The sequence below is a fragment of the Chelmon rostratus genome, chromosome 13, assembly GCF_017976325.1.
Source record: "Chelmon rostratus isolate fCheRos1 chromosome 13, fCheRos1.pri, whole genome shotgun sequence".
Taxonomy (NCBI): domain Eukaryota; kingdom Metazoa; phylum Chordata; class Actinopteri; order Chaetodontiformes; family Chaetodontidae; genus Chelmon; species Chelmon rostratus.
The window spans coordinates 2,143,438-2,164,408 of record NC_055670.1 but is presented as its reverse complement, the minus strand read 5'-3'; the positions used below and the strand labels follow the sequence as shown (position 1 = coordinate 2,164,408).

Here is a 20,971-nt window from a genome sequence, read left to right as displayed (position 1 = left end):
TGCTGCATGTTGGCGAAAATAGAAGCTCTGGAAAAACAGCCTGTGCTATTTGATTCTGCAGGACACTTGACGTTTGCTATTTGAGTTTGCGTAAACATTTTGTGCCATTGAACTCCATCGCGATTGCTGGAAATGTCTGAATATGCTGACATTGTTTAAACTAAAAAATAAAGCTTAAACAATTAAGTGACCCTCAAAAGACCGGATCCCAAATCAATCAATCAATCAATCAAACTTTATTTCTATAGCACCTTCCAACATCCAAAAAGGAGCACAAGGAGCTTAACACAGAATAATAAAAATCAACAAATAAATAAATAAAAGAATAAAAAGATTTAAAAAAAAAACACAGTCAAAAGGAGACAAATGCACTTGAAAGTCTCTGATGGCAATGCACCCTGCAGGTGATTAAGTGTGGATTTCTCTGGGGCTGCAACTATAGATTATTGTCATAATGAATTCATCTATAGACTATTTTAATGAATTATTTTGTCCACAAAATGAAAGAAAACCATAAAATCTAAAATAGCTGTAAAAAAGGCATTCCATTTTCAACGATATCAAACATTTTCACAGTGAGAAGCTGGAACCAGTAAATGCATGTTTAATATTTTTGCTTGAAAAATAACTAAATGATTATAAAAAAATGTTCCACATTATTTCTGTCAATAATTAGTGTGCTTTTAGTTTTAAAATGCGGTTTCAAAGATTTGTCTAACTTAAGAGGCAGAAAAATCTGAGCGAACGCTGAAACTCGTCATCTCCAGCTTGAAATTGGTCAGATCAGGAGATAAGTCACATGAGCACAGAGCGGCATAACAAACCCAGCGCTGATTAAAACACTTACAGGGTAACCATCAGTCTGCAGCCACTTCAATCTGTACCAAACTTTCTGACCCTGCATGTCACAACATCACCAGCAGGTTAGAGGAGATGAGCTCCCACGCCTCATTCAATGCAAGCATGGCAGCAGTCTCTTGTGACGTGACAACCTCCACTCCACATGCCATCCTTTCCGTGTGCAGAGCAGACCTCATGAGTCAGACAGTCACTGTGTGACAGAGGAAGCTGCATCAAACCCATGAAAGTTAGCAGAAGAGGACTGGCTCTCACAGCAGAGCTCACACAGTCAGGTGACATTATCATTCAACACCACTTTTGATGAAGCTCTTTGCAGTTTCTTTTCTCTCCACTACATTGTCCTAATTACATTTTTGGGTTTGGGACTTTTTGCTTGGCCAGAAAGAGCTGAAACAATTCACACCAACAATTCTGATCATTTATTCACATAATTGTTAAAAATCAATCAAGCAAAAACATTTACTAATCCCAGTTTCTCAAATGTGAAGCTTCCTTTCTTCCTCTGCTTCACATCAAAGGGAATAATAGACAGATTAGTTAATAGATTCTGCTTGCTATGTGATAAACACATCACTATTCTGACTTATTTGTCAGTGCTGCGGTTTTGAAGGCAGGGCTCCGGAACAGCTGCATGTCATTAAATAACCAAAACACAGGATGACGGTGAGAAAGTAAGAGGCAGCACTGGTCCAAAGAGACAGTCACGCTGCTGTCCAAAAATGAATTTTCACCTGAAAACTCCTTTAACTTCCTAAACGTTATTCATGACAGACCCCAAGAGGAATACTTAATAATAAAACGATGAAGACTGTATTTTGGCCAGCCGGTGTCTCTGTCAACAACAAAATCAGCAGTTAAGCTACCTACCTAGCCAGTTGTATTTCCTGCAGGCAGGGGTGATGTCCACGCCGAAAAAAAAAAGAATCAATTAATCTTGACACGACAGTTTATAGACTCAAGGTGTGTTGTCGTTCCTCTGGGTCCTCATATTAGCGAGCAAAGTAATGGCAAAAGCAGTGAAAAATGAAGTAAAGCAGGCTTACACATTTAGCCAGTATGCTAGATGCTGAATGCTGCAGCGTCAGAAGCTACAGTTAGCACAGCGACATCCAGTTATGACTTTCAAAATAAAACTCCAATGGAGTCCTCACACCTAGACAGGCAAACTTAATGTCAGGCGGTGTTTATTTTTACAGGTTTGCAGAGGGACTCATTAACCTAAAACATTCTCAAATACATGAGACCTTTATAGAAACACAAGCAGATTTTTTCTGTCCCCATAGTTCACACATTCTGTCTAGCTTTTTATAATATTTCCATATTCTGATCACACCATTTATTATGGTCAAATAAGAGCAGGATGCTTTTGGCTGCTTAATGTTTAATTTAATGACATACAGGGGATATCAATTTTTCTCAGTAACTCTGGATAATAACTTTTAGATAGATAGATAGATAGATAGACAGACAGACAGACAGACAGACAGACAGACAGACGGACAGACTTTATTCATCCCAAGCTGGGAAATTGCAGTGCAGCACAGTGAAATAAGTAAAAAATTGTGAAAAAAGACTATGAACAACAAACTATACATAATAAAATATCAAAATAGCAAACAGTAGTAATGAAAAGTATTGCACAAAAAGAATATCTACAGCAAATGGCAGTGTGTAGAAAATAAAGTGTGCCGTGACTGTAAGCACATTTTAAGTTGGATGGCTTTAAGACACATAAAAACATCTGATGTTTATCCACAAAAAATAAAAACTAAAATTACATTGACCACGACAGGTTTCAAACTTAGTTGCAGTGTTAAAAAATCCTGCACGTATGTTCATATGTTAAACTGAAATTGAAAATCAGCACACAGAAACTTTAGCCTTTTAGCAGAGGAATGTAAAAATAGCTTTCTAGTGTCGAACTCTGCACTTACATCATTTTGCACAGTGAACCACAAACATGTCACTGTAAGTAGCAAACAGCAAAAAGAGGGACTTTTAAGTAAATGCCAGGGAAATCAAAGAGAGGCCACTGTATCAGTCAGTGGTGGAGGAGTAGATGATGACAATGATAATTGCCATTATTTTTATTTCATTGTATATCATCATATTTCTGGCACGTGTATGATTTATGACAAGCACGGTGGAAAGCTGTTTCTTTGAGCAAAGGACACCGTTATACTGTAAACTTTGATGTTTTGTAAAGGTGTTTTATCCCACAAAGGAGGGTCCACATCATCGGACTATTCATATAGAAACTCTCTATAAACCTGACTCTGCGGATATGTTTAATACCTTTTTTGCCCTGCCCTTTCCCCCATTGTGATGCTAGTGAAGTCATGCCCTGCTATCAAAATTACACATACTTTTATTTTGTACAAGCCATACAAACAAACTTCCGGTACTGCTTCTGTTATTTCTGTGTATTTGACACATTCGTACCTCACCTCCTAATCAGCTGACTAATAAGCGAAAAACACTTCCGCTGTGGTTGTTTAGGGACCAGTGAGAAGCCACTGCACTTTTCTAAACTGCAAAACCGCTGACTATGAGCTAAACATGTTTGACCACAAAAAAAGATTATCTGCAACAAAATAGGACTAGTATTTGAAATTTATTTTCCAAGAACTGAAACAGGTCAATAAAGTTAATGGTTTCGCAAGTCTTTGGGCAAGTGTGGTGTCTCCCTAAAATGTCAGCCTAAAATAACAGAAATAAATCGATCGACAAATAAAAAAAGCACATACACTAGCTGTCGTTCAGCACACACGGTTATGTTCCTCTACTGCTATTGAACATATAGCTTTTGTAACAGTGGATAATACTTTGTGGTGCATGGTGACAGGATGTTTTCTTTTACTGTTTATAGCGATATGTGATCGATTGGTTGGGTCTGAAACGGGAGCAGAGGCAGCACAACAGAAGTTCAGCTAGCACCCGCATTTCAGAGGTAAGAAGAGAGACTAGCCAACATTTAAAATGAATTACTTTGACGGAAGAGATGTTAGCTTGATGTAAAACATACACAGACATAAATATACTCCATATCATATTTTAGGAGCTACATTTAGGCAGGAAGTTCACCACGTGGGTTCATGTACAACCGGTGTGTCGTGGATAGATGTACTCGATTCGTTGTACAGCAGGTCGCCGGGCGGACGGGGTTTGCCGTGTATTGACTTATTTCAATGCTCTTAAACTCTAACCCCCACCACGCGGGCAGTTGAGTATTTCAAAACAAACGTCCCTCCGTGTATCTAGCGTGCTAAACCTAGCTAGAAATTTACAACAGGTAGCCAACATTTTTGGGATAATTGTCGCTGAAGTCATTTGAAAAGCATGACATACAACCATTAGCTACAGAATTGTTGCTGCAGTAACATTAAAGTGACACAGCCAGAGATGAAAATAGCACGATAAGCTTACTTTGGACCACAACAGACACGGTAACATTATAAATTGTTGTAATGTATGCATTATGATGATAGCTACTTCAACACGTTAATGATGACATATAGCACACTAAGGTCAGTCATACATTTAGTGCCTTATGTTTGTATGTTGTGATGTGTTTAATTATTTATGTCAGTTAAGCACTGTTCTCATTCAAACGTGTCATTGTTGTTTTATTACATTATGGTGTAAATAATATGAGAGATCACTTGAGATAGCAAAAGCTCGAAAACATGAGGAAGAAAGATTATCACCACCACGTCTTTGATAGTTCCTTTAGTTATCGCATTGTTAAAAAATGTCAGAAATAAAACACCATGCTTTTATTTCTGTCATTCCCACATGCACTTTTTGGCCAAAAGTATGTGGATACCTATGCATACCTTAGGTCTGGGGCCATGTGTCATGGTTTGGTCTAGACCACTTTTATGCCACAGCATACAATGACATTTGAGGCAATATTGCGTGTCTAATTTTGTGGCCACAGTTTGGAGAAGGCCTGTCCCTGTTTCAACATGGCAGCACCCCCGTGCAGAAAAACTAGGCCCATAAAGAAACCGATTTCCCAGTTTGGTTGGAAAAAGTTGTCCGGGCTGGTCTTTGATAGTGAACATAATTTTCAAAATATTTCAGAATATGTTTGCTTGTACAGACACATATTAAGTCTTGTTGGCTTGGGCAGAAGAAACACTAAACAAAGTAATAATAAGTAGTGTATGAATGGCCTCAGACACACTGTAGATTCCTGTGGGACTAGTTTAGGAGTACTACAAAGTTGTATTTTGCTTTTTCCATGAATAGCATTATCAATCAAAGTTTTTTCTGTGTTTTTGAAAAACAGGATTCATCATCACCTAAGGCTGCCGGTCATGGGGTTGACCAAGCAGTACCTGCGCTACGTTCCCAGCGCGGTGTTTGGAGTCATCGGTAGCCAAAAAGCCAACATCGCATATGTGACCCTCCGTGGTGGAGAGAGGGGGCGCTATGTTGCTGTGGCTGCGTGTGAACACGTGTTCATCTGGGACATCCGAAAAGGAGAGAAGGTGAGATTTTGAGGACAGGTCCAGATCTCCCATGAAGAACATTTGTAGAAACTTAAGAAACCCCTTCCCACTTAGATCGATACCATATTTCATCCAGCGTCTGTCTTTCTGTCTAGGTCCTGATCCTGCAGGGCCAGAAGCACGAGGTGACCTTCCTCTGCCCCTCACCCGACGGCATCCATATAGCTGTGGGTTACGAGGACGGCGCTGTGCGGATCTTTAGCTTGCTGAACGGCGAGAGCAACGTCTCCTTCAATGGGCACAAGTCTGCCGTCAGCGTCATACGCTATGACAGGCTCGGAGCTCGGCTCGTCACTGGTTCCAGGGTAAGCAGGCGGGTTTCTCTTGGTTCTTGTCAAGGTTTGTGTGGTATGATTTTTACATGCTTTTAGAATTGTACACAGGGATGAAGTGTTCAGGAGACAGCAGCCTTTGAGATCAAGATGATAATGTGCAGTCTCCTGAGGAGCATAGGTGTTAGAATCAGTAGAATATAAATTGGGTTGAGGGAGTTTGTTTGCTCTCAAAAATACAAGCAAACTCCTTTGTGTCCAGACTAAAACCAGTCGAACTTCAGTCTGGACTCTGGGCTACTGGTTTGTTGCCTGTCGCTATAGTGCATGTTAAGCATGTCATTACTTTTTCCTCCTCTTCAGGACACAGATGTGATCGTGTGGGACATCATCAATGAGTGTGGGCTGTACAGGCTGAGAGGCCATAAAGACTCCATCACACAGGCCTTGTTCCTCAAAGACAAGAACCTCCTGGTCACGAGGTAACGCACCTTTTACCTCATTCCTTTGCTGATTGGCTAATTAAAATGTAGATCATCACTGAGGGCACAGAAGAGTCAGACTTTTGTCCACTGTGTAAAATGCAAACTGTACACAAAGATAAGACTTAATTAATTCCACAGTAATGCCTCAGAGCTCTGAATGTCTCAGATGTGTATTTAGAGGTTTCTGAAGCTCTGTGTTAATTCCACTGACTTAGCCTCCACTCTGTGTTGAGATTTCTGCCTGTAAAAACTAGTGTAGTGTTTCACAGTAAACAATTTTCCCCTATTATAATAGTTTAAAGAGAGCCCACCACACACACACACACACACACACACACACACACACACACAGTCAGTTGTGAGGACAAGTAGAAATTTCACTTTCAAGCCAAAAAGCAAGTCACAGGTCTTTGTTAGTGGGACAGTATTCACAGTCAGAGTAGGTAATGTCTATTAGAGGCATTGTTTTATATATTTGTTGAAATACTCCTTACATCCTGACAGCAATCAATAAATGAAACAGAAAGAAAGAAAGAAAGTCAGTCCATCTAATCATTTCAGTCGGCCCCTGGGTACCAGCCCCAGGTTTAACCTCATGGAGCAACATGAGCAGGTGTCTGACATCAGGATAAGGTTTTTAAACTTACTTATTACAAATGTAATGGCATAGCAAATTTGAAAAAAGAAAACAGTGTCTAAATAAAAACAGCTTGCTTTTTGCAACTACCATGAAAAGTTATCTGATACTGAAGAGCAGATTCTGCAGTTTGAAGGCCTTCATATTCACAGATGAAAATAAGAGCTTCAGGGCACCTTTCCAGCCGACTTTCTGGGGTGTGATTTTTACACCATCTGTCTTTTTGACCCTTATTTACTTTTGGCAAATGAGCATATTTCTACTTTCACAATGCTTTTATATTGATTGGGGACGGTGGAATTCCCCATATGTTATCACTCCATAAATATATGCATGGTGTTACTTTGTATGGACAGTAGATAATGTGGTGTTTGTGAGTTTAAGCTGCAGTACATGACTTCACCCTGCCGATGATGCAACCCGACAGCTTTATGGACCTGCATGTGGCTTTGATTAGTGCTGTCATGTTTCAAACAATTTAATCCTAAGTGTAATATAATTTTTAATATGATATTTGCGGTTTTTAAGGTGATATCCTTAATGTTAAACACCCCCCCAGGCCTAACACTTTCAAAACAAAAACTGCAGTGTTACTTACAGTGTGTCTGTCTGTGCTCTGCTGCTGTACAGCTCCAAGGACAGTTTTGTGAAGTGGTGGGACCTGGACACACAGCACTGCTTCAAGACCCTCGTTGGCCATCGCAGTGAGGTGAGGGGCTTTTTACTCTGCAGTCATTTACATAAACAAATGGATGCCCTGACTGAGGAAGAGGAACTTAAAATACACGGCACAAAAGCCAAATTTTCTGTATGGGAATTAACAGCTGCTAATATGATGCGAGCTGGCTAACATTTACCGAGTGAGGCAGCTGAATCCCAAAGATCACCTGAGATCATGTGGGCATGAGATCAGTGTCTAATGAGCATCTGCTGGTCGCTACAAGTGTACATGTAAACTTAACCATTGTTGTCAGAGGACTCACAAGCAGGTATCACTCACACGCCTTGATTTCTGCACCTCTGACTTTTCAGTTCTGCTGGTTTCTGATGTAGAGCCAATGCAGTTACAGTCTCAATTTTGTCTGAAAAGAAAATTTTATTGTACTGCTGTTGACGTTAGACAAGGGAGGCAGCAGGTCCAGCTGTGTTTTTTTACATTACATTTTTAGCATGATATATTTCCATGCTTATTGACTGCTTTAAGTTTGCAATAAGGATGGGAAGACATTTGTTGGACAGCGACACAGGTGTGAACTAAACTGTGAACTGTCTCTTTGGTCTGCATCACTGATGACATAAAACAGACCATGTTCAAGTTGACTTTATCCTGCGTTAGTGAATGAGATGAATCTATTTATTTCCCTCTGTGTGTGTGTCTGTGTGTGTGTGTGTGTGTTAGGTGTGGGGCATGCTGCTGCTGAACCAGGAGAGCAGGCTGTTAACAGGCTCAGCGGACAGTGAACTTCGAGCCTGGGACATCAGCTACCTCCAGGAGGTGAGGAAGAGCTCAGCTTTGTTCTCAGGATGTGCCAGCTTGTTCTCTGTCACTGACTGATACGGAGAAGAACTGGGAAGTTAGCTTGAACTCTGATAGCCACCGTGGCTGAATAAAGCCCCACAGGTGGAAACTCTACCAAAAGAGCAGGGTTAGCCCTGAGCTTGTGGGGTTTTCCCCTCAAAACTGAGGCAATATTTAACCCAGGGCTAGTAGAAATGCAGCTTGAATTGTCTAGTGTGAAGCTTAGGTTAACCCTGGATTACCAGTGTGTTTGTGTGAAAAGGGGCTAAGAATAGTCCTGGGCTACAATAGTGTGAACCAGTTATGTGTTTTTACATTGGATGAAGAGATACAAAACAAGTTTTTGTAAAGGCTCTGTCTGTCTGTCTGTCTGTCTGTCTGTCTGTCTGTCTGTCTGTCTGTCTGTCTGCCTGCCTGCCTGTCTGCCTATATGTCTGCCTGCCTGCCTGCCTGCCTGCCTGCCTGTCTGTCTGCCTGCCTGTCTGCCTGTCTGTCTGCCTGTCTGTCTGCCTGCCTGTCTGCCTATATGTCTGCCTGTCTGCCTGCCTGCCTGTCTGTCTGCCTGCCTGTCTGCCTGTCTGTCTGTCTGCCTGTCTGTCTGTCTGCCTGTCTGCTTGCATCCTGCTCAGGAGAAAGCTGAGGGTGAGCCCAAGGTGAAAAAGGGGAAGACTCTGCTGGATGATGACGATGGTGAAGACAATGACGAAGGGGTGGATGAAAGTCTTGAAGAGGTATGAGGGCAGTCATAAAGATGCTCTTGTGAGAAAATACTGTAATAAGATGATGAAGAGTACATGAGTATGTAATGCTTTCAACGGTTGAATTCCTTATCAAGCAGTGTGTTTCTCAGAGTGCTAAACAATCTGGATCAGTAAGACCAACCTGAATGTCACGTTACATACATTAATACATGTCCTCTGACCAGCGGCCTTTAGTGTTTTAGAACAGGCAGCAACAGTCTGTGCCTCACACTGATTAATCATGTATTTTTCCAACAACAGCAGTACACCTTCATGATCTGAAGTGAATCTCCTTTGCTTGTTTGTGGCCTCTCTCTCCTTCTTCCTCTCTCAGCGGATCTTAAGTTGTAAGAAAGCCGGTTCAGTCCTGAGAGAGGCCAGAGACCGAGTCGTCTCACTGACAGCAGACACCAAGGCCAGAGTCATCGCCTGCCATGTGAGTGTTCAAGTGTCTTCTGGTTCCCTCTGAAAGATCCTAAAATGTCTGAGGTGCACACTGCAGAGGATGTCAGGCGAAAGATCTGTGAATTCAACAAAGATTTTCTTCTCAAACCAAGCTTTACATAAACAATGTCAACAAACTGAGATGGAGTGTTTTTAGTTACTGTACGTGCCTCATGGTGGGTACAGGAATTACATCATAGCCACAATAAAGCAAAGATGAAGCTGAGTTGTTTTCTGCACTCTTTTGGAATCATTTTACAGCTGACAGCCTAAATGTGAGATGTTTTTTTGTGTTGTGCAGTAGGGCCATCTGAGGCCTACCATCATCCACGGTTTTGAATCAGTTGGCCCTCCTCAGTGGCTGTGTGGCTGACTTAGCACATTGATTTAGCATTAAAGGCGGTGTTGTGGCTATTCAACCAAGTGAATTAGTGATTTTGCTCATTTTGTGTGGTTTCTACTTATTTTTTCCATTTTCTTTGTCCACAAGCAGAAGACCACAACCTGACAGCCAGCCTCTTCGAGACTGTTTCATATGATTCACAGTGGCGTGAAAATTGCTTGTTTTGTTTTTCTTTCTTTAATGTTTTTTGGACTAGGAACACTGTTTACTGACAAGTCATTTCCTGTCGTGCAGGCACAGGCAGAGTGAATGTGCTTGTTTGCAGTCAGCTGGCTGTCAGCTGTAGTTTTTATAGTGTGTTCACTTAACATGAGGTGAAGTGAGGTAGTGTGAGGCAGCAGTGGAGTATTGTCAGTGTTAGTTATATGAAGTTGGCCTGTAAACTGGAATTACAGAGGGATTTGTTTCATTGTTTAGTGGTTTTATACCTAATCAGTGCACATTGTATTTATCAGAATTTGTGACTTAAAAACACATCATTGATCTTGATATTTAATATGTAGGCAGTTAATGGTACACATACCCATTTCTCCCTGCATTAGGGCAATGATTCGATCCTGGAGCTCTTCACTGTGCTGTCAGAGGAAGAGGTACAGAAGAAAATGACAAAGAAGCTGAAGAAAGCCAAAAAGAAGGCAGCCAAGTAAGCTCAAGAAAAGACAATATTTCTCTTTCATTCATTTGGAAGATTTACCTGCTTATTATTACTGTTGCCAGAGCTGCAACTAATATTACTTCAGAGAACAATGTAGGATGTGGAACTTAGTGCTGTACTTTTTACAACAACTACTTTTCTACTGCTACCACTATAATAATAGTAATGCATTTTAATTATATTGCCCTTTTCTTAAGAATGTGACAAAGTGCTTCACAAATAGATCAAGTACAATAAAACAATAATAATAAAGTATAATAAATAAATGTCATAAACACAAAGGTGAAAGCTTTTTTAAATAAGAATGTTTTAAGAATAGATTAAAAGCAGGGACTGAATTAGTGACCTTAATCTCAGTAAGTAAGTCATTCCAGAGTTTGTGGGTTTGGGTTAGTTAGATGCAAAAGCATTTTTGTCCTCAGTCACCAGTTGGAAAGCGTCCATGAGCTGACCTAAGAGCACGCCCAGGCTCAGAGAGAGTTAGTAGATCTTTGATATAATTAGGGGCCTGGTCACGTAAAGCCTTTGAGCTCAACAATAAAATTTTAACATCAATGTGAAAATGACACATTGAATTACTGCTGTGATGCATCCTGCCACTACTGCTACACCTTTTACTAATGTTTTATGGAGTATCTATCGTTGCACTCACTTCTACTACTTTTAATACTGCTGCACTATAGTGAGTATGCAGTTAACTCACTTGGGGTGTTTTGAGGTCAGCATGCTGAAGCTTGTTGTATGGCTGCCCCCTGCTGTAGAGCTCAGGAAGATGCAGGCGAGGAGGCAGCAGAGCCGGTGGTGGAGAGGATGCTGAAGGACGAGATCATCAGACTGACCAACATCAAGGCCTCTGCCAAGATCAGGTCAGTGTGGAGCCAAACGTGACGGTAGCTTAGAGGTTAGAGGGCTGAGCATTGGACAAGCCCAACACTCAGAAGCTTAATCATTCATCCAGCCTGAATGTACAAACACTGATGTAAGCCACTAATTGCATCTTTGCTCCTTAACACCTCCCACAACTGTCCCCCGCCCTCTCAGATGGGTGGAGTGCCTGTCATGTGCAGGCGGTGAGCTGAAGGTGGCGCTGCTGCTGCAGAACAACACCATTGAGACGTACAGCCTGAAGACTTCAGACAAGACCCCCACAGCCAATAAGACGGCTCGCCTCACACTCGGCGGCCACCGCACCGATGCTCGCACGCTGGCCTTCAGCTCGGACAACCTGGCCATCCTCTCCGCCTCTGGTGACACTGTCAAAATTTGGAACAGGTGAAGCCGCTTCAGTCCCAGCAAGGCCTGGGGAAGTCTTTTAAGTGTTAGTGAGTGGTGGTCTAACAGGATGTTTGGCCCCCTGTTGCAGGTCAACTCTGCAGGTGATCCGCACCATGGCCTGTGAATACGCCCTCTGCTCCCTCTTCGTGCCTGGAGACAGACAGATCATTCTGGGAACTAAGGTACCCAGACACTCATGGTTCATGGTAGAAGTCCGTCAGATTTTTGAAGCCAAACTATGGATTCATGTTCGCCTGTGTAGATTACACCTTTCTATGAATTTGCTGTTGTATAGGAGTCAGTTTTGTGTTTGAGTTTGTGTATTTCTGAAGTTTCAGTGAAGAACTGTGGGACAGGAGGACAGGGAGGCTAGTGTGGCTGTCGGCATTTAGACCTGTCGAGAAAAGTCTTCTGTAGTTCAGTGAGTGTTGTGTTTTTCCTGTCAGAGCGGGAAGCTGCAGGTGTTTGAGTTGGCCTCAGGAAGCCTCCTGGAGACTGTGGATGCCCACGATGGAGCCCTGTGGTCCCTGTGCCTGGCACCAGACCAGGTGAGCCTGATTACCTGCAGCACTCTGCTAGCCTGCCTGTCTGTCTGTCTGCCTGCAATCCCACCTGACGTACCCTGTTTTTTACTGTTTCTTAGCACGTGACACCTCTATGTTTTTAGGAATAACTAACGTTTCTGTGCTTTTTCACATGTTGTGTGTATTTGTGTCATTCCTGTAGAGGGGGATTGTCACAGGAAGTGCAGATAAGACCGTGAAGTTCTGGGAGTTTGAGCTGATAAAGGACCAAGGGACTGGCCAGAAGTAAGTCACCACCTTGTTCGATGTTCAGATATCAGTATGGTTCATTTAGGATGATCTCGTATTTCCTTGCACCTCGAATAAAGTTGTCAACTAAAGCAGAGGTGCTTTTATAACGTTTTGATACATTTATATTTCATGTCTCTCGACTGTGTCGTTGACCTTAAAAGTCAGGAAGCCCCTGATCTCAGTGTCAGGGAATTCTATAAAATGTTCAATTTTTAAGAGGGTTACAAAAAAGTAGTTTGTCTAAAGTCATAGCAGGTTACTTAGAAGTGTACTTGTAGATGATTTCTATACTATATTCAGTCTGCTAAATTAATCAGCATATTCTTTGTACCAAGTATAAATTAGTCTTTATCTGTGATGTTAAATGTGATATTGAATGTGTGTAACAGCACTCAGTAAAGCACAAAAATGCTCAGTAACAAGACGTAGGCATGACTTATATTTAACTCTGCCTTTAGATGACAGTGTGTGTGCGCCTGTGTGTGTGATATAGGAGGCTGACAGTGAAACACACTCGCACTCTGCAGTTGGAGGAAGACGTTTTGTGTGTGAAGTTTTCTCCTGACCACAGACTGCTGGCTGTCTCTTTGTTAGACTGCACCGTAAAGATCTTCTACACAGACACACTGAAGGTGCGTCACAAAAACACACATACATATACAACAATACAACTGCCTGTACTGCCTGTCTCTCATATAACAATGAATATTGTATTGAATGCATAATTGCTTCATTATAGCGCCATCATAACTGAACATTTCTCCCTCTGGCTGCTTCAGTTCTTCTTGTCTCTGTATGGACACAAGCTGCCTGTGCTTTGTCTGGACATCTCACATGTGAGTATCCTCAAGCTACTATCAGCTGCTTTTAGGCCTCATTAATAAAGGTGATGATGCACTTTATTTTCAAGATGATCACAGTTAAACAACTGTGAAAAGTCATCTCAGCTGTAACAGTCAGTGAAGAGTCAGGGGAGTATCCTTTTGTATGTGTGACTCACCTGACACTCGTTTTCTCACAGTGTTAATGACCTTCTAATAGAGGCTTATTGTAAATAGACTGTTGCGTAAATCACAACAATGTTAACCCCTAGTAGAAGTGTAATATTAGCAGCTGGATCTTCTTCAGTTTCAGATCATTATGATCACATGCCAGCTGAGCCGAAGGTGCCAGGTGTTCTTAGACAGCCATTGTTGATTGCTTGTTGGTGATTAAATAGGTGTAGTTTTGATGTTGGTACCCGCTCTGTCATGGCTGTCACTGCCTCAGTTTGTGTAATGGACTTGGTCTTAGGTGAGGTCATCTTGACCCACGGTCTTGCCCTGCAGACTCTGATCTTGTGTTTCCGTTAACCAGGATAGCACGCTTATCGCCACTGGCTCCGCTGACAGAAACGTGAAGATCTGGGGCTTAGACTTCGGCGACTGTCACCGCTCCATGTTTGCTCACGACGACAGGTAACGCCCAACAATGCACACCCGAACCAGTCGTGTGTTCATTGGAACAGAAAGAGTTTTTATGAATCATTTTCTAGGCAGTTTCCAGCTCTGACTTCATCTGTTGTGGTCAGGGACTCTGATCCATGTCCTGTTAACTCTGACTGCCCTGTGACTTCACACCAGCTGCTCTTTCATCTCTCCGCTCAGCTGTTTTCTCATGGATCATCTCGCTTTTTGTCCCTGCTGTTTTTTCTTTTTCTGTTTCTGCTTTATTTCCAGGATCTCTGTGTTCAGCTATCTTTCAACCTGCCCTTTTCATCTTTTCATTCTCTTGTGCTTTACTTCTTGCTTTACCTTTCTCTGTGTCTTTCTCTCCTGTCTTGCCGTATCATTATTTCCTGCTTTTCTTTGTTTCCTCTGAGCTTCCTCTGAGTCTTTTTGTCACTCTTCTCTCCTTTTCAAGCTTTTGGATTTATTTTCTATTTTACCTAAACACACGTTTGCATTTGCACTGCACTTTTTCATTCTCTTTACTAATACTCAACCTATGCATATATACTTTTTTCTACTGTGACACATATATATTTATTATTGTGCAATTAAGTAAACATTGGGTGGGTAATTAGCCGTACCCACCATGTGCAATTTCTGTTAAAACTGTGAAATTCTTTTTACATTTTTGGCAATATATTTTTTATAGCTCTTTTGTGGCAATATATATTTTTCTTATATATTTTATATAGTTCTTGTACAAAATGTACATATATATAGTCAACTTTTATTTTGTATTTTTCTATTCTGCTATTGCCTGCTGCCTGTAACACTTGAATTTCCCCGGCTGGGGTTTAATAAAGTCATATCTTATCTTATTTAATCTTACCTTATCTTATTCACTTGGCTGACTTTCTCTCTCTTTCCTCACTCTGTTTGTTCCCTAAAGCGTCATGTTCCTCCAGTTTGTCCCCAAGACTCATCTGTTCTTCACAGCAGGGAAGGACAAGAAGATCAAACAGTGGGACGCCGACAAGTTTGAGCACATCCAGACGCTGGAGGTGAGGCTCTCATTCACACCATTGATATTTGGGGTTGAGTGGCTTAGCCCAAGCCAAGCTCCCTTCACCTAAAATGCAGCTGACAAATGACCTAATTTTTCAGCTGTGAAGCAGATTTGTCAGACGGAGTCCAAAACTAGATCTGGTGCGTTTGCTGATAAAGCAGCAAATGGTAGCCTAATTTGACTGCGCCGTACGACTCTGCTTGACTCGGCTCAAGTTGCTTTTGGTACTAGGTACCTTTCTCGATTTTGTTATCCACTGCAGGTAGTACCAGCACAATATAGGCAGGTGATCGTCATAGCTACGCAGTGTGAAACTGCTGTGACATTATCTTCAATGCCACACAATAGGATGCTGTTCTTCATTCTCAGTATGTGTGACTGTCACAGTACGGAGACAAAAGGCTGAAGGCAGTAAGACAAGAGACTGCTGAAAGCCCGGAGAGTCTGGGAAATCCTACATCCTACATCACCATGTCATTCTCTCTGATCAATCAGTAGTCTGCAGTGCTTTCACTCCACCTTTTAGTACCAGTTCAGTACAAGTTACCAGGTAATATCCACAACTTTTGCCAATGGAAATCCAAAAAAAAACGAAGGATTCCAAGGCAGCCGAGCCGAGCTGTACCACGCAGTGGACAAGAGGCAGATTTGTGGGTGATCTCTTGTGTTGTTAGGTGGTTGCAGCATGAGTTTTTTGCAGTTGACAGGCAGTTGTAATGCACATTACACATCAGAATATGTTATCCTTTGATCATCATCACTAGTGAGGAAAAATGTAGGCTTTCATCACAGGAAAGGTCATGTTAATCAGTAGAGTTGATCCTGTATGTTTTTGTGACAACATACTTGATCATACTCAGAGCTGGGTTCCTATTGTGGCGAAAAAATAAGGACTTTAAGATATCAGTATCGAGGGTGTGACTAGTGGTTGTTTAGTAGTTGGTAGGTGATACAGTTGTGTTCCTGGGCAGTAGTGACTTTATACATCATGAATTGTGTTGTGTTGTTGCTCTGCTGCACTGCGACAAGGGCTAAATGGTTGCAGGCTGACATTTGGCTTTTGTCTCTGCCTTACAGGGCCATCATCGGGAGGTTTGGTGTATGACCATCAGCCCAAATGGTGACCACCTTGTGTCGTCATCCCACGACAAATCCCTGCGTCTGTGGGAGAGGACCAGGGAGCCCATCATCCTAGAGGAGGAGCGGGAGATGGTGAGGTGGAGGACAGGGTTAACGCAGACAGTTTGACAGCACACTCTGTCTTCATGTCTCTAAATGACCGTGTTTTCATATCAACAGGAGCGAGAAGCAGAGTTTGAGGAGAGCTTGGCCAAAGGAGATGTGCCTGTGGTGAGTGCTCAGTTTTCAACTTCCAGGCATCATCACCGTATTTATTCTATTCACCAGATATTACCTGTGATATTGCTTCACACTGGCCTGTTTTAGGTGAGCTGGGGTTGAGATTTTGCTGGTGGGTATGTTTAAAAACAGATTTCTGTCCCTGTAATATTAAAATGCAATCTAGCTGTTTTTAACATAACTAATGCTGCATCAGTGAAAATGTTCAGATTCAGCACGAGGATCCTCACGTCCTTTAATTGTTTCAGAATGCACTTTCACCCAGTTCGGCTACTTTTTTAGACCAAAGCAAAACCAGTTGTACTGTTGTGTTAGATGGATGTAAGTGATGCCTTAATGTGTTGTATCTACAGGTACCTGGAGAGACTCAAGGAGAAGCAGCACCAGCTGGCAAGAAGACCATTGAGACAGTCAAAGCTGTGAGTTGACTTCACCATTCTCATTCTGATTAGCACCTGTTGGATCTTGCTTGGATCACCAATTGAATGTGAATATTTAGATTAAGATTGCAGTCTTATGCCATAGTTGATGTCATTGACAGTACAATACATCTGTGATTGGCCAATAGTGGCTTTTAAATCACACCCATTGGTCATTCAGACCCTTGGCCTTGACCCAGGTCTTAATAGAGTGAAAGCTATGAATTTTAATTACATTTTTATTGTCTCATTGATATTCTTGCTGTCGTGTGATATCTTTACAGGCAGAGCGAATCATGGAGGCTCTGGAACTTTACAAAGAGGAAACCAGGAAGATGGAAGAGCATAAATATGCTTGTGAGAACGCAGGCAAAGAGGTAGACACACAAACCAGTCATCCTACTTTTTACAACCTCTGTTGTCCCCATCATAGAGTAAAACATCCCGTTTAACAATGCTGAGCAGGTGTGACCCGTCCAGCAGCTAAGCTGCACCGACAGAACTTTGGATTGATTTCTGTTGTGTTTGTATTGATTTCTGAATGTGTGGTGGAAAACGTTTCTATGTGTTTTTTGTTTTTATCAGTATTATGACTTATCAAATAAATTTGACAAACTGATGTCCTTCCTCCTCCAGCTTCCTCCACCGAAACCTAATCCTATTCTTGTTGCCTTTGGAAATGTTTCAGTAAGTAGAACAATGCTGAAGAATAAATGTTAACACTGCCTTCAGTAACTGAACATTTATACCACTGAGAAACCTAGACTTATTGTTATGATGATGTTTTCCACTGCAGTAACTGTGTCTGTCTTTGTCCCTCTCTCAGCCGTCCCGCCACGTTTTAGATGTCATAAAAAAGGTCAGATCGAGGTAGGACGTGAGCCCAGGGTGACGAGACCAAACCCACACGATATTTCACTCTGGCTTAACCCGTAATCACCATCTGCAGTACATATAAACAGCCTGTGGCTTCTTCTTTCCCTTTGTGTCCTGATCACCAGTGAGCTGGAGGTTTCTCTGCTGGTCTTACCCTTCCCTTACATCCCTGAGCTGCTGACCCTGTTCAACAGCTACATCCAGCAGGGCCTGGAGGTGGAGCTGGTCTGCCGCTGCCTTTTCTTCCTCCTCAAGTAGGTGTTCTACCTTTGTGCCAAATGTTGTTTTTGAATAATGAGAAGGACCTTGATTCCTTTCCAGAGCTGATGGAGCACATATAATTGTAAATGTAGTCCTGCACAAGCTGCGGTTTCTTGCAGTATACAGTGTTGGGCTGAGCTGACGTTGTCTGACTCTCTGTTTGTTTGTAGGATCCATTTTGGTCAGATTTCCAGTAACCAGATGCTGCTGTCTGTCATGGATGAGCTAAGGACCAATACTCTCTCCAAAGTGCGCCAAATCAGAGTAAGCATCATCTGGAAAAGAGAACTTTGTCACAAAGAAAAGCCATTTGCCATCTTGATCGACAAGAAGACAAGATTTTGTCTTCATCTTCGTTTCCTCACCGCCTCTTCTGTCTTTGTGTCTCAGGACGTGATGGGCTTTAACAGCGCAGCGCTCCAGTTCCTCCAGCGGGAGATCGAGAGCAAAGAGGATGTGATGTTCTTTGCTGAAGCCACAGGCCAGCTGAAGGAGAAGAAGAAGAAGAGGAGGAAGAGAGAGCGAGCCATCCTGACCATCGCTTGAATCATAATGGACGTTTTTGACTGTGTATAAACATCCACTCCCCTCTCCTCCCAGCCAGGCTCTGGTCCAGGGGTGGACCAGACGGTTTATACTGTTGGTTTTTGTATGTTATGGAATTCTGGTAGGATGTAACACAGTGTTTTTCAGTGACATGCTTCATTTCACAAATAAACTGTGTCTGACTTTTTCTCACAGCACTTCAGGTTATATAGAGGTTTTCAAAACAAATCAATCCTCCGCTGCAGAGAGAAATGTCGTGTGTCTACACAGCAGTTCCCTCTGCAGCTTCAGCTCTCTATGAAGTACATTCTCATACAGTTAAGACCTAAATAGATGCATTTCATGTTTAAAGCAGTGTTAGTGCTCCCCCCATGATCACCACACACAGAGGACAGGTATGATTTAAACTGGTTTCTGTTCTACAGGCCTAAAGGGAGCGATTTAGGCTTGGAGCCAAGTCGGGCTAAAGATGGTTTTGACATGGCAGAGGTTTTGAAACCTGTCAGAGTACCTGAGCTCCAGACCACCTGGGTGTGACCATACCGTCCCACAGAGAAGTCTCTTGCTAGTTGCAGAGTAAAAACTCCCCTGATCCCCGTTGGCCGCGCTGCAGCCATCCAGCACTGAAATCCGGTAGATGTAGCTGGACTTTACAGCCCTTGTAACTTTGCCTGAATTTATAGTCCCAAGGCCTGGTAGATGTGGTAAACATATTTCATAGCAGGGGAGAAAATCTTGGTTCTCAGCTTTCACCTCCGTGTTTCAAATGTGAAGAGTGTACGTTTTCTCGTGCCAGCCCTCTAATCCTGTGACCTTTAGAAAAGTTTCACACCCACATCAGACACTTCATTTTCCACAAGTGTGTTTATTTCCTGACCGTGGGGCGCAGTGGAATAATGAAATGAACCCTTTAGAACACCTCTCGCTCACTGTTCATGTTTTAATCTCACAGCGGACAAAAAACAAATTAACTCTGTATTTACAGGGTTGTTAAAAAAGGGGCCAGCAGCTCTTTATGGGGCTGGATTTGGTCTCAGGGCTGTAAATGTCACACCTACCAAAATTAAAAATTCTTCAGGAAAATCCCAGGCCGCACTCTCACACTCGCACAGCACTCACACCGTATTGGCACCCAACAGCAGGTTAGATTAATCATCACAAACTGTTTAAAAGAGGAAAAATGTAATGAAGTTGAAGTGAAGGTCCTGAATCTGTGTGTGTTTCACCTTAATTTGTGCCAAACGTGTAAATAATTGTGTGGCATTTCATTGAATTTGCAGTGAGGTTACAGTACAAGATATAATGTGTTTTGAAATTGCTCAAAATATGAAATCCCACAGCAATATGTTGTGGCGTGCGTTGAGCCCGATAACAGAACCTCATACAGTGTAAATGAAACCTTCACTTCACTCATCTGTGCCCTTTCCTGCAGCCAGTCCTGACTTTATTGTTCATCTGAGCATTTTTATACAACCATTTCCTCAGACACCAGTGAACCAGCGATAGCAAGCGAGTTGTTGCGTAGCCTGACTTAGATCATTTTCAGCCTCATGTTGTCAAGCTTTGGTCACAAAGTTAGGTAAGAATAAGTGTTTATGTCAGGCTTCAGCACTGATTCGTAGAGACACAACCTCAGAACCTGGGAAAACAACCTTGAATAACTTAAAATCTATACAGAATCATGATTTATGACAAATTGCTGAAAATCTGAAATATCACAAAGACAAAGTTCATCCAAGGATTTTTGTATCAAGTAATTTTTCTCCATAAACTTAAATAAAACAGTTTCATATCAATTGGCAGAAAGGGACTTAGACAGATAACAAAGACGCCAATGGTCACTATGAACAAGATCTGGAGTTCCTTTGTGCTGGTGGGTGAAGCTTACACCATCAGTGCAGCTCTCCACCAATCAGGCCTGTATGGTAGAGGGCAGATGACAGCCTGCCAACAGACGCCTGAACGACTCTGAGCAATAATAAAATGAAGGTTGAAGTATTTGGCCACAGTTTGTGCAGATGCAGAGGAATTTAGAGCAATCCTGACTCAAGACCTTTTCCAGAATTGTCAGGATGTCAGGCCTCAGCGAAGGTTTACATTTCAACAGCACAACGACCTGAAGCGTACCACCAAGAAAGCACAGCAGTGGCTTCAGAAGAACTCTGTGAAGGGCCTGGAGTGGTCCAGTCAGAGTCCGGACCTGAACCAAACAGAGCTTTTCTGGACAGATCTTAAAATTTACCACTTTACTTACTAACTTAACTTAGAGAAGAAAGGTGTGCAAGCTTGTAGGATCGTTTTCAAGAAGATGTGCCAACGGTGCTTTAACCAAGTACTAATTGAAGGGTCTGAACACCTGGCTTAGTAAACGGCATATTTGAGTCTTTCATT

At 42.2% G+C, this 20,971-nt stretch overlaps 2 protein-coding genes across 3 annotated transcripts in view; one reads left to right on the top strand and one right to left on the bottom strand.

Annotated features, from left to right (window-relative positions):
* gdap2 (ganglioside induced differentiation associated protein 2) overlaps positions 1 to 1,927 on the bottom strand; it is a 31,484-nt gene extending 29,557 nt beyond the window's left edge. Inside the window, exon 1 of the mRNA XM_041950606.1 lies at positions 1,729 to 1,927. The gene's annotated coding sequence lies outside the window, so the exon portion shown is untranslated. The remainder of the gene's footprint in view (positions 1 to 1,728) is intronic.
* Positions 1,928 to 3,730: 1,803 nt separating this feature from the next.
* Positions 3,731 to 18,766, top strand: wdr3 (WD repeat domain 3). 2 transcript variants are annotated; one of them, XM_041950898.1, is made up of 27 exons: positions 3,731 to 3,811; positions 5,156 to 5,357; positions 5,474 to 5,683; positions 6,014 to 6,132; positions 7,403 to 7,481; positions 8,172 to 8,267; positions 8,921 to 9,022; positions 9,366 to 9,467; positions 10,421 to 10,521; positions 11,295 to 11,399; positions 11,575 to 11,805; positions 11,897 to 11,990; positions 12,255 to 12,356; positions 12,535 to 12,617; positions 13,117 to 13,255; positions 13,403 to 13,459; positions 13,980 to 14,080; positions 15,003 to 15,114; positions 16,197 to 16,331; positions 16,419 to 16,469; positions 16,832 to 16,897; positions 17,182 to 17,274; positions 17,534 to 17,584; positions 17,724 to 17,767; positions 17,899 to 18,027; positions 18,205 to 18,298; positions 18,425 to 18,766. In XM_041950898.1, the coding sequence occupies exons 2-27, from the start codon at positions 5,184 to 5,186 to the stop codon at positions 18,578 to 18,580; spliced, it is 2,826 nt and encodes a 941-aa protein (XP_041806832.1). In that variant the 5' UTR covers positions 3,731 to 3,811; positions 5,156 to 5,183; the 3' UTR covers positions 18,581 to 18,766. The 2 variants fall into 2 exon arrangements, with proteins under 2 accessions (XP_041806832.1, XP_041806834.1); XM_041950900.1 differs by lacking the exon at positions 3,731 to 3,811 and adding an exon at positions 4,238 to 4,307.
* Positions 18,767 to 20,971: the final 2,205 nt, after the last annotated feature.